This window comes from Podarcis liolepis (genome assembly GCF_965112155.1).
Source record: "Podarcis liolepis genome assembly, chromosome: 8".
In the NCBI taxonomy this organism is placed as follows: Eukaryota; Metazoa; Chordata; class Lepidosauria; order Squamata; family Lacertidae; genus Podarcis; species Podarcis liolepis.
Window position 1 is genome coordinate 10,983,801 of NC_139560.1, and position 15,931 is coordinate 10,999,731.

At 46.5% G+C, this 15,931-nt stretch overlaps 4 protein-coding genes across 10 annotated transcripts in view; 1 reads left to right on the plus strand and 3 right to left on the minus strand.

Moving 5' to 3' along the window:
- TMEM71 (transmembrane protein 71) overlaps window positions 1–15,931 on the plus strand; it is a 31,653-nt gene that overhangs the window by 4,899 nt on the left and 10,823 nt on the right. The window contains exons 2-6 of one of the 6 annotated variants that reach the window (XR_014529100.1): window positions 11,245–11,305; window positions 12,996–13,208; window positions 14,860–15,023; window positions 15,153–15,341; window positions 15,695–15,842. Coding sequence is in view for 5 of the 6 variants with exons in the window: in XM_083517025.1 (XP_083373151.1) it covers window positions 11,245–11,305; window positions 12,996–13,208; window positions 14,860–15,023; window positions 15,153–15,341 (627 nt within the window). In the remaining variant the exon portion in view is untranslated. Of the gene's footprint in view, window positions 1–5,656; window positions 5,776–11,244; window positions 11,306–12,995; window positions 13,209–14,859; window positions 15,024–15,152; window positions 15,342–15,694; window positions 15,843–15,931 lie in introns of those variants that run through there. The other 5 variants (XM_083517028.1, XM_083517027.1, XM_083517025.1 and 2 more) reach the window with 5 other exon arrangements.
- Window positions 966–2,264, minus strand: LOC310713173 (phospholipid scramblase 1-like). The gene has a single exon (XM_083517024.1). The coding sequence runs from the start codon at window positions 1,822–1,824 to the stop codon at window positions 1,003–1,005; it is 822 nt and encodes a 273-aa protein (XP_083373150.1). The 5' UTR covers window positions 1,825–2,264; the 3' UTR covers window positions 966–1,002.
- Window positions 4,210–5,550, minus strand: LOC310713160 (phospholipid scramblase 2-like). The gene has a single exon (XM_083516995.1). The coding sequence runs from the start codon at window positions 5,418–5,420 to the stop codon at window positions 4,470–4,472; it is 951 nt and encodes a 316-aa protein (XP_083373121.1). The 5' UTR covers window positions 5,421–5,550; the 3' UTR covers window positions 4,210–4,469.
- LOC310713176 (phospholipid scramblase 1-like) lies at window positions 8,426–11,137 on the minus strand. 2 transcript variants are annotated; one of them, XM_083517032.1, is made up of 2 exons: window positions 11,002–11,137; window positions 8,426–9,196 (listed from the first exon to the last, which is right to left on the minus strand). In XM_083517032.1, exon 2 carries the CDS (start codon window positions 9,165–9,167, stop codon window positions 8,463–8,465), a length of 705 nt encoding a protein of 234 aa, XP_083373158.1. In that variant the 5' UTR covers window positions 9,168–9,196; window positions 11,002–11,137; the 3' UTR covers window positions 8,426–8,462. The 2 variants fall into 2 exon arrangements, with proteins under 2 accessions (XP_083373158.1, XP_083373157.1); XM_083517031.1 differs by lacking the exon at window positions 11,002–11,137 and adding an exon at window positions 9,457–9,780.

Sequence of the window (15,931 nt, forward strand, 5' to 3'; positions counted from 1 at the left end):
TAGGGTGCCCCTGAGACGCTGGCGCCCTGGCGCAACGAACCACTAACGCCAATGGGAAAGACGGCTCTGGTGACTATAGGTGGGATCTGACTTAAGCAAAATGTCCTAAACCAAAAATAATATCTTTTAGTGTTGGCTTTATATTATCCTTTTCATGGGTATGATCCCTGCCTTAACAGCCACAAGGCACTGGGACTTCCCATTTCTCACCCATGCATTGGTCCATAGGGACTTAGCTCAGTTGGTTAGAGCATGGTGCTGATAATGCCAAGGTTGCAGGTTTGATCCCCGTCTGGGACAGCTGCATATTCCTGCCTTGCAGGGGGGTTGGACTAGATGATTCCCTTCCAACTCTACCGTTCTATGATTCTATTACCCTTTCGTAAACACTCCGCCTGCACAGGGGAGGGCTTCCCCTTGTATGTAAAAGGCATAACTGTATCAAAAAATTAAATAAGAATACATGTCAGTGTGTTATTAATTCTAGAGAGCCCTCATAAGCAGATATATATGTGCCATATTTTTTTAAAAAAAGTAAGTACTTTTAACCAGTGTTAGAAACTCAAGATATGTCAGCTAGGTGCCAAATGGCTCCTTAAACCAGGGTTACAGTCGCCAAAATGGAATGCCTAGTTGCCATTTTGGAGCCAGACAGCTCAAAGGTCGTATTTTTTCAAGGTGACTTTTTGGTTCCTGAAATTCATTATGATTGTGCAGATAAAACATAGCGGATAGAATTCTACAGGATGTGTTGCTAGTGTGTGAAAACAGTCAAGATCCAAGAATCCCCAGGCATGAGCCACCAGATTTCGGAGATGTAGGTCAATTGGTCGCAAGCGGCCAATAGCCGGGTGCAAAATGCACCCGGTGGCTGGCGAATTTCTAACGGTGCTTTTAACGAAATTCTCTCTTACGGACAGGCTTAATACGCCGTTTTGGCAAAGCAAAAAGGGAAGGGACGCGAGGGCTTTCTCCAAAGTATTTATAAGGCAGCAGCTAGACCTAACCCCAGACCCCCATTCGCTGGCCTCCTCCTCCTCCGGCTTCAAAGAACATGAAATCCACCAGGAAGCAGGCCCCCAGCAGGGCAGCTTTGATTTTAACATCAAGGTCCAACGGGAACTGGACTCCAAAGTTGTCAGTATCGGTGAAGAGCTCTTTCACAATGCCAGTCCAGTGCTTAGAAATCCTCCCGACAGCCGTCTGTTCATCCAGCGACAGCACCTCAAAATGAACATCTTCACAAAAGCTGCACGCTATACAGGGCCCGGTGATTTTCAGGACATCCTCTTGGAGTTCATTTTGGATAGTGAACTTTGGCAGGCAGGGATCCCATGTCTGCTTAATATACCCAACGGGCGTGCCTGGAGGGGCATGGACTTCAAGCTCTTGCAAGCAGCACGGAAAACAGCAGCTGGTACACCGGAGAGGTCGCTGGAGCTCAATCACTTCCTGGCCCACGTTGTCCATGATTTTAATGGTAAATGGCCGGTCCATTCCACAGCAGAGTCGCGTGCAGCAGTCAGTATCTTCTGCTGCAAAATAGATCCTTTGCCCCCAAGCGTTTTTCACTTCATACCTGTTGCTGGTTTCAAAGCCAATTATGATTTCCACAAGCTCAATCTTTTGCTGAATTATCATCTGATCAATCTGGCTTAAATATTCCAATCCCGGGGGGCAGTTGGGAGGCGGAATTGGAGCCGGCATCCACACGACGCCCTGAAGCGCCTGACCGTGAACGGGCTGAGCTCCTGGGGCATGTGGGACATATCCGTATGCTACCTGTGGTGTAGGGCCACGCTGGGGGGGTTGTTTTGGTGGCATTTCCGTGGGTCCGCGTGAATCTGTTGTTTCTTGAGGAGCTAGGCCATGCTCTGAGGGTGTCTCTTTGCAGTTAGTGGGCTGCCCAAGGAGGAGGAGATTGTTTTGTGAAGGACGGTCATCCAGGTGGGCTGAGCCACCACCTGGAGGCTGAAATCATGCAGCCCATACAGAGTTTTAACCACATACTGCACATCAGTGGGCCTATTGTTGAGTCACGGTAGAGAGGACAATGGCAACTGCAGCTATCAGTTCCGAAGCTGTACCCATGAGGCAGCGGTGAAGAATCTTCCCTTCTTTTTTTAAAGGGTCATTGAGCTCCACCACAAAAACCACTTGTGGGTTGGGCAGCCCCAACCAAGCCGGCCCAGTGATAAGATTCAAGAGTCCCGGTTGTTGCGTGCTCAAAGTCATCTCCTGTTGTGATGTGGCATGTGTGTGTCCGTGTCCCTCAGATGAATCACGGCTACCTGCAGCAGAAAATTTAAACCTTAGGCATTCCAGTGTTTGGAGCACCTGGGCTTTCCAGTGATTGGATACCTGGGGAGCAAAGTTTAGCCCTTTTGAAAAGGCATCATTGTGTGATACCTTCAGGCAGCCTTCTCAATGAGGTTTCTGTTATGTACTGAGTTGAATAGGATCCAAAATGCAGCAGTCTGATTGGTCCTAGAACAATAGGATCCAGAATGCAGCAGTCTGATTGGTCCTCAGGAGCCACCCAATCCAACTCCAGGTGGAAGTGAATCCGCAACCTGATTGGCTTACAGGAGAATCCCAGAATTAGCCAATCATGTGGGGCCCATTGTGTAAATAATGTATATAAAGCAGGCTTGTCGGGGAAACTTCTGTTCCTCACTACTATGGGCTGAATAAAGAGCATGAAATCCACACTCGACTCCGAGTATATTTCAGTTTCCTGCTTGCTTTTGTTCCTCCCTCTTCTTCTTCTCAGCCAAACCCACTCTCACCTTTCTCCTCCAGCCTCCGTTTTGTATTCAGATTCCTCTCCACTGTCGCTCCCTCCATTCCACACTTGGCTTGTATTCCTCCATCTCCCTCTATTGCCTTGGCTCTGTGTCCTCTTCTGATAACTCCAGGTGATTCAATAGCCTGTCGCTAATTTCTGTCCATGGCTCCCTAGTCTCATGACACTGCTCTCCACTGCTGCAAGCCAAGTTCTGCGTTGGGCTGCAACATCCTGACTCTTGCCACAGAGATAGAAAAAATCTACCACACCTACTAGAGTCTGCTTCTGCTCCAGACTCTCATGGGTACTAGCAAGCAACGCTACATATTTTTGAAGGGGAAGATATATTCTTAGAAGTAAAGGTTTGGGCAGGTAACATTGAAAGGGGGTCCAGATGTGGCCCATAGGCTGTGAGAGTTACCTACCCCAGCTGTATGGGAAAGAAAGTAGTTAGATAGGGATCTTCCATAGGTGAGTGCAGGGGGCATGCCAGAAAACCAAAATATGCCGCTGCTGTCACACAATTTTGGCACTTCAGAGGAGTTTGGACCGAGAGCTACTTATTAATGGGTCTTTTGTTAAGTGGTGGCAGTTGTCATTGCCAACAGGAGACAGTGGCAAGGAAAGACTTGCAGTTCCTGCCTTGTCGAAGAAGTCCTGCAAAAATGCCTTTATTGTTTCCGTTTTATCCAGATTGGAAGCCAGATTAAACATTACACCGCAGTCCAAGACTGTTGCCCACTGAGGACCTGAAGGAAAATAAGCCAGGCTCAGCCACTGTGAGCTTTTAAAAATAAGTGATTGGACTCTATGACCTAGGAGAGTATGTACCATTGTGAAGGTGACTCAAGTTGTTCATCTGCTTCCATTATGGCAGAGGCTGGAAAACCCTCTGGTTATATGGGGATATACAGCCCTGTAGCCTCTCTTTGTGGCAATTTATGGTGAAGGAGAAAGAGAGAAACCCAGGGTGAGACTGAGAGGCACAGGGCGATAATAGAATCAGTGAATTGTAGAGTTGGAAGGGACTGTGAGGTCCATCGAGTCCAACCCAGGCAATGCAGGAATCTCCTCTAGATCATACATGACAGGTGGCCATCCAACCTGTTCTTAAACTATCTGAACCATCAAGACAGTTCTTCCTGATGTTTAGTCAGAATCATCTGCTTTCTTGTAACTTGAATTCATTGGTTCAGGTCCTATCCTCCTGAACTTCCCCAATGGCCACTGAAATAGAAGAGGCACCCACACTCTCACCAAGCCCAACACTTCCCGGACACATTGAACACACAGTGGCACTCCGCACACAGCCAGCTAGTCAATAATAACCACACAGAAATACTAATAGATCTGACAATTGATGCCAAAGGACATCAGACTAGGAGGTACCTTCTGCATAAAGATGCCAGGTGTGACTCATACACAGAAAAATACATACATTTAATTGTATTAATTTTTTTTAAAAAAGTGTTTCCATTTAAATGCATTATGAATTCTAGAGCAGCACCCATAAATTGGAATGTCCCACCACGATAGGTGCAAGAGCTGCAGCCGCAATTCAAAAATAAGTCGTTTTAACAAGAAGCCCTCTTATTCACCAGCTTAACACTCCATCTTAGCAAAGGAAAAGTAGAAGTAGCAACACGAGGGCATTTCTTCGAAGCGGCTTCCAGGTCTATTGTCAGACCCCAGTTCTCTGCTGCCCTCTTCCTGCACATTCAAAAAACATGAAATCCACCAGGAAGCAGGCCCCCAGCAGGACAGCTTTCATTCTAACATCAAGGTCCAATGAGAACTTAATTCCAAAGTTGTCGGTATTGGGGAAGGCCTCTTCCAGAAAGCCAGTCCAGTGCTTAGAAATCCTTCCAACCTTGGTCTCCTCGTCCAACAGCATCACCTCAAAATTCACATCTTGACACAAGCTGCACAGTACACAGGGCCCGGTGATTTTGAGGACATCCTGATGGAGTTCATTTTGGATTGCAAATTTAGGCAGAAAGGGGTGCCACGTCTGCTTAATATACCCCACAGGGGTGCCTGGAGGGGCATGGACTTCAAGCTCTTGCAAGCAGCAAGGATACCAACAGCTGGAGCACCGGAGAGGTCGCTGGAGCTCAATCACTTCGTGGCCCACATGGTCCATGATTTTTACTGTAAATGGACATGCCGCTCCACAGCAGTTTCTCACACAGCAGTCTGTTTCCTCAACTGCCAAGTATATCCTTTGCCCCCAGCCATTTTTTATTTCGTATTTGTTGCAATTTTCAAAGCCCATTATTATTTCCAGAAGCTCAATCTGCTGGTGAACGACTATTTGATCCAAGAGACTTAAATATTGTAATCCGGGAGGACAGCTGAGATCTGGAATGGTTGCCCGCATCCAGGTTACAGACTGGGGGATGCAAACATCACCCATTTTTAGCTTACAACAAGATAGGGAAGATCCATAAACTCCGGGATAACCTTGCTTTATGCTCATCAGCTCTCCTGGATAAAGTAGCTCATCAGCGCTGTTCTGTACACCGTGTCCAGACATTCTCACTGGTCTGGGGCCAGCTTTTCTAACTTCTGTGGGGAAATGTTTTCGTAGCGTTTTGGGGGGTCTGTGTTCATCTGTTTCTTTGGGAGCCATGCCAGGCTCTCAGTGTGCCTTCTTCACTGTTACTGGGCTCAGGTTGCTGCCCAAGGAGGTGGGACTTACTTATTTTGCAACAGAGGACCATTCAAAGGATGTGAGTCTCCAACCAGGAGGCTGGAATGATACTAAGGTGAACTAAGTTCTAAACATCCATGGACCTATTGTTGAGTCACAGTGGTTGTGTGGACATTGAACTCCCCCAGAAGTCTTAGGGTTCTCCAGAACCACACCAGATATCACTGGGAAGCAGAGTGTGCAACACACCATCATCCCCTTCCCAAATCTGTCCCTTGGGGCCAACTTCAAATGGAGGGGTCTCTGTGACGTTCCAGTGTTTGCATATAATAACGTATGTAATACAATAATAATAATTATTTATTATTTGTACCCCGCCCATCTGGCTGGGTTTTCCCAGCCACTCTAGGCAGCTTCCATAGAAACCAAAAAACACTAAAATATCACACATTAAAAACTTCCCTGAACAGGGCTGCCTTCAGATGTCTTCTGAATGTCAGGTAGTTGTTTATCACTTTGACATCTGATGGGAGGGCGTTCCACAGAGCGGGCGCCACTACCAAGAAGGTCCTCTGCCTGGTTCCCTGTAGCTTTGCTTCTCGCAATGAGGGAACCGCCAGAAGGCCCTCGGCGCTGGACCTCAGCATCCGGGCAGAACGATGGGGGTGGAGACGCTCCTTCAGGTATACTGGGCCGAGGCCGTTTAGGGCTTTCAAGGTCAACACCAGCACTTTGAATTGTGCTCGGAAACGTACTGGGCAGCCGGTGTAGGTCTTTCAAGACCGGTGTTATGTGGTCTCGGCGGCTGCCCCCAGTCACCAGTCTAGCTGCCGCATTCCGGATTAGTTGTAGTTTCCGAGTCACCTTCAAAGGTAGCCCCACGTAGAGCGCATTGCAGTAGTCCAAGCGGGAGATAACTAGAGCATGCACCACTCTGGCGAGACAGTCCGCGGGCAGGTAGGGTCTCAGCCTGCGTACCAGGTGGAGTTGGTAGACAGCTGCCCTGGACACAGAATTAACCTGCGCCTCCATCAACAGCTGTGAGTCCAAAATGACTCCCAGGCTGCGCACCTGGTCCTTCAGGGGCACAGTTACCCTATTCAGGACCAGGGAGTCCTCCACACCAGCCCGCCCCCTGTCCCCCCAAAACAGTACTTCTGTCCTGTCAGGAGTCAACCTCAATCCATTAGCCGCCATCCATCCTCCAACCGCCTCCAGGCACTCACACAGGACCTTCACTGCCTTCACTGGTTCTGATTTGAAAGAGAGGTAAAGCTGGGTATCATCTGCATATTAATGGACACCCAGTCCAAATCCCCTGATGATCTCTCCCAGCGGCTTCATATAGATGTTAAAAAGCATGGAGGAGAGGACGGAACCCTGAGGCACCCCACAAGTGAGGGCCCAGGGGTCTGAACACTCATCCCCCACCACCACTTTCTGAACACGGCCCAGGAGGAAGGAGCGAAACCACTGTATGACAGTGCCCCCAGCTCCCAGCCCCTCTAGACGGTCCAGAAGGATGTTATGGTTGATTGTATCAAAGGCCGCTGAGAGATCCAGCAGAACTAGGAAACAGCTCTCACCTTTGTCCCTAGCCCGCCGGAGATCATCAACCAGTGCGACCAAGGCAGTTTCAGTCCCATGATGAGGCCTGAATCCCGATTGGAAGGGATCCAAATGGTCCGCATCCTCCAGGCGTGCCTGGAGTTGTTTGCCCAAGAATGGAAGATTTGAGACTGGGCGATAGTTGGCCATACTGGCCGGGTCTAAAGATGGTTTTTTAAGAAGCGGTTTAATGATCGCCTCTTTCAGCGGATCTAGGAATGTTCCCTCACAGAGGGAAGCATTCACCACCCCGCAGAGCCCATCGCCCAGCCCTTCCCGGCTTGCTTTTATTAGCCAGGATGGGCAAGGATCAAGGAGACAGGTGGTTGGTTTCACGCGTCCAAGCATGAGTACTGTACATTGATAGCAAATAAGTCGATATTGTAATACAGTGGTACCTTGGGTTACAGACGCTTCAGGTTACAGACACCGCTAACCCAGAAATAGTACCTCGGGTAAAGAACTTTGCTTCAGGATGAGAACAGAAATTGCGCGGTGGCAGCGGGAGGCCCCATTAGCTAAAGTGGTACCTCAGGTTCAGAACAGTTTCAGGTTAAGTTCTTAACCAGAGATACCCCTGCAGTGGTAAGTATAATAATAGAATTAAGGTAATGTTAGATAGGGTGGGAGAGAGAGTGGGCTGGAATGGAGGATTGGCTAAGAATCTGAATGTGAGGGAGGAGACAGTTGAGAGTCAGTTGGGATATGAAGCAAAGTTGGCTAGATGAGTATAGGAGCAGCAGTAATACAGCAACTGCTACACTGGAAATAAAGCAACAGATAAGATACAGGGGTGTTAGCTACCATAATGCTTATGTACACAAAGTCACCATCATTTTCTTATATATGAATTTATACCCCACCTGACAGGGACTCTAGGGTGCTTCTGTGGGTTAAACCACAGAGCCTAGGACTTGCCAATCAGAAGGTCGGAGGTTCGAATCCCCGCGACGGGGTGAGCTCCCGTTGCTCGGTCCCTGCTCCTGCCAACCTAGCAGTTTGAAAGCATGTCAAAGTGCAAGTAGATAAATAGGTACCACTCCGGCGGGAAGGTAAACGGCGTTTCCGAGCGCTGCTCTGGTTCGCCAGAAGCGGCTTAGTCATGCTGGCCACATGACCTGGAAGCTGTACACCGTCTCCCTCGGCCAATAAAGCAAGATGAGCACCACAACCCCAGAGTCGGTCACGACTGGACCTAATGGTTAGGGGTCCCTTTACCTTTACCTTTACCTTTAACAATATTCTGCCTCTATAGATGCAACAGCTGCGGCAACAATACAAAAAAAAAACCTGGTTTCAACAAACAAACAAAAAACCCTCTTGTGAGCAGGCTTAAGACTCCATCTAAGCAAAGTAAAAAACAGAAGAAACCAGAGGACTTTCTCCAAGGCATTTATAAGGCGGTAGCCTGGCCTAACCCCAGACGCCCATTCGCTGCCGGCCTCCTCCCGCGGATTCAAAAAACATGAAATCCACCAGGAAGCAGGCCCCCAGCAGGACAGCTTTCATTCTAACATCAAGGTCCAACGGGAACTGGACTCCAAAGTTGTCAGTATCGGTGAAGGCCTCTTTCAGAAAGCCACTCCAGTGCTTAGAAACCCTTCCAACCGCTGTCTGCTCATCCAGTGACAGCACCTCAAAATTAATATCTTGGCACAAGCTGCACACTATACAGGGCCCGATGATTTTGAGGACATCCTGATGGAGTTCATTTTGGATAGTGAATTTAGGCAGAAAGGGGTGCCACGTCTGCTTAATATACCCAACGGGTGTGCCTGGAGGGGCATGGACTTCAAGCTCTTGCAAGCAGCAAGGGTACAAGCAGCTAGAGCACCGGAGAGGTCGCTGGAGCTCAATCACTTCCTGGCCCACGTTGTCCATGATTTTAATGGTAAATGGCCGCAATGTTCCACAGCAGTTTCGTGTGCAGCAGTCAGTATCTTCTGCTGCAAAGTAGATCCTTTGCCCCCAAGCGTTTTTTACTTCATACTTGTTGCTGGTTTCAAAGCCAATGATGATTTCCAGGAGCTCAATCTGTTGATGAATGATCATTTGATCAATCTGGCTTAAATATTCCAATCCCGGGGGGCAGTTGGGAAGTGGAGGTGGAGCTGGCATCCAAGTTATAGGACGTGCATATCTTTGACCTGAAGAGAAGAAGAGTTTGGATTAGATATCCCGCTTTATCACTACCCGAAGGAGTCTCAAAGCAGCTAACATTCTCCTTTCCCTTCCTCCCCCACAACAAACACTCTGTGAGGTGAAGTGGGGCTGAGAGACTTCAGAGAAATGTGACTAGCCCAAGGTCACCCAACAGCTGCAAGTGGAGGAGCAAGGAAGCGAACCCAGTTCACCAGATTACGAGTCCACTGCTCTTAACCACTACACCACACTGGCTCTCACTGACCTGGGGGAGCTCCATAAGCTCCTTGAGGATGCTGAGGGGTGTTCATTAGCGGTCCTGGATAATGTGGCCCAGGGGCTTGTTGACTGTCCCATCCTGCATTGCCTGTGGTGTAGGGCCACCTTTTCTACGAGCTTGCGGGGGAAACAGTCTTGGTGGCATTTCTGTGAGTTTGTAAACATCTGTTTCATTGGGAGCTGTGTTGTTCTCTCAATGCACTGTTTCGCAGTTACTGGGCTCAGGTTGCTGCTAAGCAAAGGGGGAATGGTTTTTTGAAGGAGGACCATTCAGATGATGTGAGCCTCCACCTGCAGACTGAAATGGTATAGCCCATACACAAGTTGATGAGTCACAATGGTTGCAACTGTCATTGTCCTCTTTCGATCTTTAAGCTGGACCTATGAAGCAGTGCCAAGGAACTTCTCTCTCTCTCTCTCTCTCTCTCTCTCTCTCTCTCTCTCACACACACACACACACACACACAAATGTTTGCATCCATTATAAACATCAAGTAAACAAATTAAGGATTTGAATGAAACACTGCATGTCAAATTAAGGGTACCTGATTTCCCTCAGGCTTGCAAATGAATAACTGATTTCCCTCTGGCTAGCATGGCTACAACCATTAATCAGTAAACACTGTGTAAATGTTTGCAAAGTAATAATTTAGCACCGTAGTGTGAATCAACTATGCAATCCATCAGATGATTTGCCCATAATATGACTGTTAATCTACATTTGGCATTGCTAATTAAACTGTTTGGGTTTTGCAGAAAGCAAGCCCCGCTGGCACAGGAAAGAAGTAGCTGAGAAAAATCACAACTGATTGCAAATGGAAGCTGGAGATGTATATGTGCGCGTGCACGCGCGCATTATGCCTATTTATGGATTATGTAACGCCACTCATGCAAATGGAGTTTTACAGAGTAGAAAAGAGAGGCTGAACTATAACATGATGCCCATTAATTTGCAAATAATTTTGTGGGTCAGCTTGGACCAGAAACTATTTAGGTTGCATTGCACACTTTTATACCATCCAACAAACTTATTCTATGGAACCAGCCCACCAACCCTCTTCCAGGTGCTCCTGCTTTTGGAGGTTAGGTGGATAAGTACTAGAGAAAGACCTTCTCTGTGGTGGCACCCAAATTACCCACAAGAAGCTGCCTTATATTATGTCAGACAGTTGGTCCATCTAGCTCAGTATCCTCTATTGGTTCAACTGGTGAGTCACCAGGACCCACTACTAGATTGCAACTTGATCTAAGGTGAGGCACAGCAGTAGTACTGCCACCTTGCAAATATATGGTAATAATGATGATGATGATGATGATGGTGATGTTTTGGCTAAAGGTGGGGCCCAGATATGAAAATGTTGAAGACTCTGTTGAAGACAGTGACTCTTCAGATTTTCCGATAGGTCTCCCTTTCCAGCTCCACCTGGAGATGGCAAGGATTGAACCTGGGACTTCCTGTAGATGAACCATGGCCCTACCTGTATCTACCTAACACCTCCTTTGCCATCTTTTATGCACAAGCCATTCCTACCTTGCTCTGGATGGCTGTTGGAGTACAATCCTAAACATGCCTACTCAATCAGAAGTGACCTTCATTGAATTGACCTTGCCTTGTGAATGGTCCTTCCACCTAAATGAGAGAGGGAGATGGATAACGCATACTGTATATTTCATGTGCATAATATGTGTGAAAGGATATATGGTTTAGCTATGCATCTTGTCCCTGAGGAACAAATCACAACTGACCACTCTGCTTATCTGCTCTCTGCTTTAGCAGGTTATCCACTGCTTGAAAAGGAGCCCATGAAGAAGGCACCAGAACTCATCACACCAAGGTTACTTAAACATTTTTATATCACCAGTCTAAAACAGTACTAGAGATGGTACCCTAAATCCACATGTTCCCCCTCCTTATTTTCCCTGGGCCAGATCAAATGTCGCATTCTCCTGCTCATGGCTGCTACCAAAAAGCCATTTCTTATGATGGGATGTAATGTTTAAATGTATGCATTAGGAAAAGTAATGTTTCACTCGTGCATATGCCAGTGCTGTGCATGGGTAACATATACTACATGGCAAAAAAGCTGTCTTTTGCAGTAGTGGAGCCTGAGCTTGGCAACTTCCTCCCACAAAGATCCACCTGTTGTTGTTTAGTTGTTTAGTCATGTCTGACTCTTCGTGACCCTATGGACCAGAGCACACTAGGCACTCCTGTCTTCTACTGCTCCCGCAGTTTGGTCAAACTCATGTTGGTAGCTTTGAGAACACTGTCCAACCATCTCGTCCTCTGTCGTCCCCTTCTCCTTGTGCCCTCCATCTTTCCCAGCATCAGGGTCTTTTCCAGGGAGTCTTCTCTTCTGATGAGGTGACCAAAGTATTGGAGCCTCAGCTTCAGGATCTGTCCTTCCAGTGAAGGACAGATGAGCAGTGAGCACTCAGGGCTGATTTCCTTCAGAATGGATAGGTTTGATCTTCTTGCAGTCCATGGGACTCTCAAGAGTCTCCTCCAGCACCATAATTCAAAAGCATCTATTCTTTGGCGATCAGCCTTCTTTATGGCCCAACTCTCACTTCCATACATCGCTACTGGAAAAAACATAGATTTAACTATACAGACCTTTGTCGGCAAGGTGATGTCTCTGCTTTTTAAGATCTACCTAGCACCACGCAAAGACCTGGGAATTCACCCAAGTCTTGGATGTGGTAGGATGCCAGGTGGAATGCTTTTTGTGACTGATTTACTTGCCTAGTTTTATGCTGTTATCTTTTATGTTATGTGTGTCTTATTGCTACCTACTTCAGAATTGTCGCTTGAAATGAAAGAGCATGTCAGAAACATTTAAAATAAATAATAATAGATGCTATGGGGGTGGGGTATTTCTAGGTGGGTTGGACAATGTAGAACAAGTTAGAGCCACTTGATTGCTCAAGGAAGCAGGGATGAATGGGTAGCTCCACGTCTAGCCTGTGTCAATTTTGCATGTGTTTATTCCTTCTATCCTGTTTCTACATTAATACACCATTTTTTAAAACCTACATGAAAATCCACACTCATATTTTTAGCATGGTTGTCTCATTTTTTGATATATTTTATCCAAAAATGCCTGTTGTCGTGCATTCTAGTACATTTTGAACCCATAACTATTTTGCTAAATTTTGGAAAAGCACGTAGGGTAATTTCGTTTGCCCTGGGCATTATAACCCCTTGGAAATATCATGTGTATGTTGGAATGTGATTATACATGCCTTAGCATAGATACCAGATAAAAGCAAGGTCACTGGTCCATCCAGCTCAGAACTCTCCACATCAGAGGTAGGGAACCTGTGGCCCTCCAGATGTTGCTATATGTTTATATATTTTCTGTATAAATAAGTAACTATAAATCTGTTTGTCGTAAATGTTCCACAAGGCTTCTTGTTGCACTAACTGCAACAGACCAACAGAACTACCCACTCGGGAACTTGCTGTCTTGTGGACTTCTGCCAGATGTCTGAGTAACAGGATTTTTGCTATTATTGTCATAGATGCACAGATGCTTTCCTGGACCACGAGACCTCCTACGAATGTTGCTCCACCAACCCCTGCACAGGCTGTGTCTTGGCTTGCCGCCGGAGCCCTCGGCTTCTTACTAACGGCTACTACTTACTCACAGAGGACAGTTTTCTGTCGGATGAAGACGGCAACGTCACACTGAGTCTCTCCCAAACAAGTGTTACCTATAAAGAGAAATTAGTTAGGTAAATGTGACCTCGTGTATAAGTTCTATTGGAGAAGCAAGTGCCTTCCACACATTCTGCAAGACCAATGTTACTGAGTCCTGTTCAGTTATTTTCATGCCCCATCTCCTTCCTTATAGGAGGCCTTCTCAAAGGAATTAACTACTATATAAACCAGCCTATGAGTTCACTGTTATGGTTTGCTACCTCTGGTAGCTTGTTGAGAATCTATATTCTCCGCAAAAGTGCAGATTAGGAGTGGAGAACCTTTTTCAACCTGAGCAACTTTCGCTCATAATTAGTCATCTAGGGGCCACATGCCAGTGGCGGAAGAGGCCAGAGGGAAAATTGAGTGGGGCCCAGGGCAAGAGTGTGTGACTTTTACCATTGTACAAGAAGCTACATTCCAGGCACACAAAAGTCAGAGGTCTCAGCTTGGATCCAGGCAAGAAAGAGGTATAATCACAACTCAGTCACAATTCAATACCGGTAAAACACTTGAAGACCCAGAACAGGGGTTTGGGCTGAAGAGAAGTGGGCAACAAAGAGAAAACTGGAGGGCTGCATTTAGCCATCACATCTGAGGTTCTCTATCCATGTTACAGATTCCCAAGAGATAAATCTTGGTTCTCTGCTCTCAATCATGTTGCTGTTGATAACAATGATAATTCACCATCAGTAGGACAGTGCTTTGCAAAAGCCATTAACAATAGAGACCTCTCTGCCAAGGAGCTTACAACCTAAATTCTGGCAGGGAGCAATAATAATAGTAATAGTAGTAGTAGTAGTAGTAATACTTAATAATAATAATAAATTTATTATTTGTACCCCGCCCATCTGGCTGGGTTTCCTCAGCCACTCTGGGCGGATTCCAACAAAGGTTAAAAATACATTAAAATGTCACACATTAAAAACGTCCCTAAACAGGGCGGCCTTCAAATGTCTTCTAAATGTCAGGTAGTTGTTTATCTCTTTGACATCTGATGAGAGGGCGTTCCACAGGGTGGGGGCCACTGCCGAGAAGGCCCTCTGCCTGGTTCCCTGTAGCTTTGCTTCTCACAGTGAGGAAACAGCCAGAAGGCCCTCGGCGCTGGACCTCAGTGTCCAGGCAGAACGATGGGGGTGGAGATGCTCCTTCAGGTATACTGGGCCAAGGATGTTTAGGGCTTTAAAGGTCAACAACAACACTTTGAATTGTGCTCAGAAACGTACTGGGAGCCAATGTAAGTCTTTCAGACCGGTGTTATATGGTCCCGGTGGCCACTCCCAGTCACCAGTCTAGCAGCTGCATTCTGGATTAGTTGTAGTTTCTGGGTCACCTTCAAAGGTAGCCCCACATAGAGCGCATTGCAGTAGTCCAAGCGAGAGATAACTAGAGCATGCACCACTCTGGCAAGACAGTCCACAGGAAGGTAGGGTCTCAGCCTGCGTACCAGATGGAGCTGGTAGGCAGCTGTCCTGGATACAGAATTGAAAACAGGGAAGAAACAGGAAAGAAAGAAAGAAAGAAAGAAAGATGAGAGTAGCAGAAGAATATGCATAAAACTTAATTATATGCAAGTTAAGTACTTTGTTTCTGTTACAGATGAGAACTTAATGGGTTAAGTGTTTCATAGGCATTTGTAGATGATCAGTTTTGTACTAATGTTCTGGTTTTATTTTTTCGTGCCAGAATATTTCGGAGAAGAAAGAGAATCCGCCGATCCCTTGCTAGTTTGTTCAGTATTGGAACCTCTAAATCATGGTTGAAGAGCACCACTATTGACTTCCCTCACGTAGAGGATGCTTGGTTTGATGGAGACATGAAGGGGGACGCCAGTGAATATTATGACACTGGTGAGCATTGACTTTGCTCATGAAAGCTAGCAGCTATTCTAATAGGTATTGTACTTAAAGGAAGACCTGTGACATGGCGCAGAACATCTGGGCTTACGATATATGTTTTTCAATGGGTTTTTTTTACAGGTACCATTGATGCTGCTTTCAACTGCAAAGCCCAAAGGGCAGAGAGACACAGTCTGGTACAAAAGAAGCCCTCTTCTTCGAAAGATGCAACTTGGACAAAACCAAGAAAAGAGCAGCATTATTCACCTACTTGTATCTTTCCCCCAGCAGAAGAAGAGTACTTCTATGAAAAATCTTTGGACTGTTCCAGTGAGTTAAACCCTTCTCTGTGTTGTAAAGCTCTCTGTTTATGATATGCCTTTCCTTGTACAAACTATCCTGGGTTTTAAGATTGGCATGGGAGGTTCTGCCTGTCGTGCCTTTGATGATTGCAGCTCGTGGGGCTGCCACATGAAACAGAACCTTCTCAGTGGTGGCACCTCAGCTGTGGAACTCTCAGTGGAAATCTTGTTGTCCCGTATGTTGGGCTCATCCTTGCAGACATTTGGTACATACTTGACATCTTGTTACCTGCCGCTTATTGCTGACCATCACAGTGTATTTTGTGCTTGTGGTTTTAGAACTGGGATTTTAACCGTTTTTTATTTGTGGTTTTTATGAAGGTTGTCAGCCACACTATGTTCTGTTGTGAGGAAGAGCAGGATAGAAGGGAAATAAATCCACAGCCCCACTTGTGATCATTAGAAAGAAAGAAAACAAGCAGAAGTTGCTAGGAAGATGCTCTTTAATTAAAGAAAGGCCCAAGGAGTGGTTTAATGGGAATCTAATAGCCAGTAACCAGATACAAGATATACAAGATGGCAGCGCGCATAGACGCTGTGGCTTAGTGCTCTCCCTCA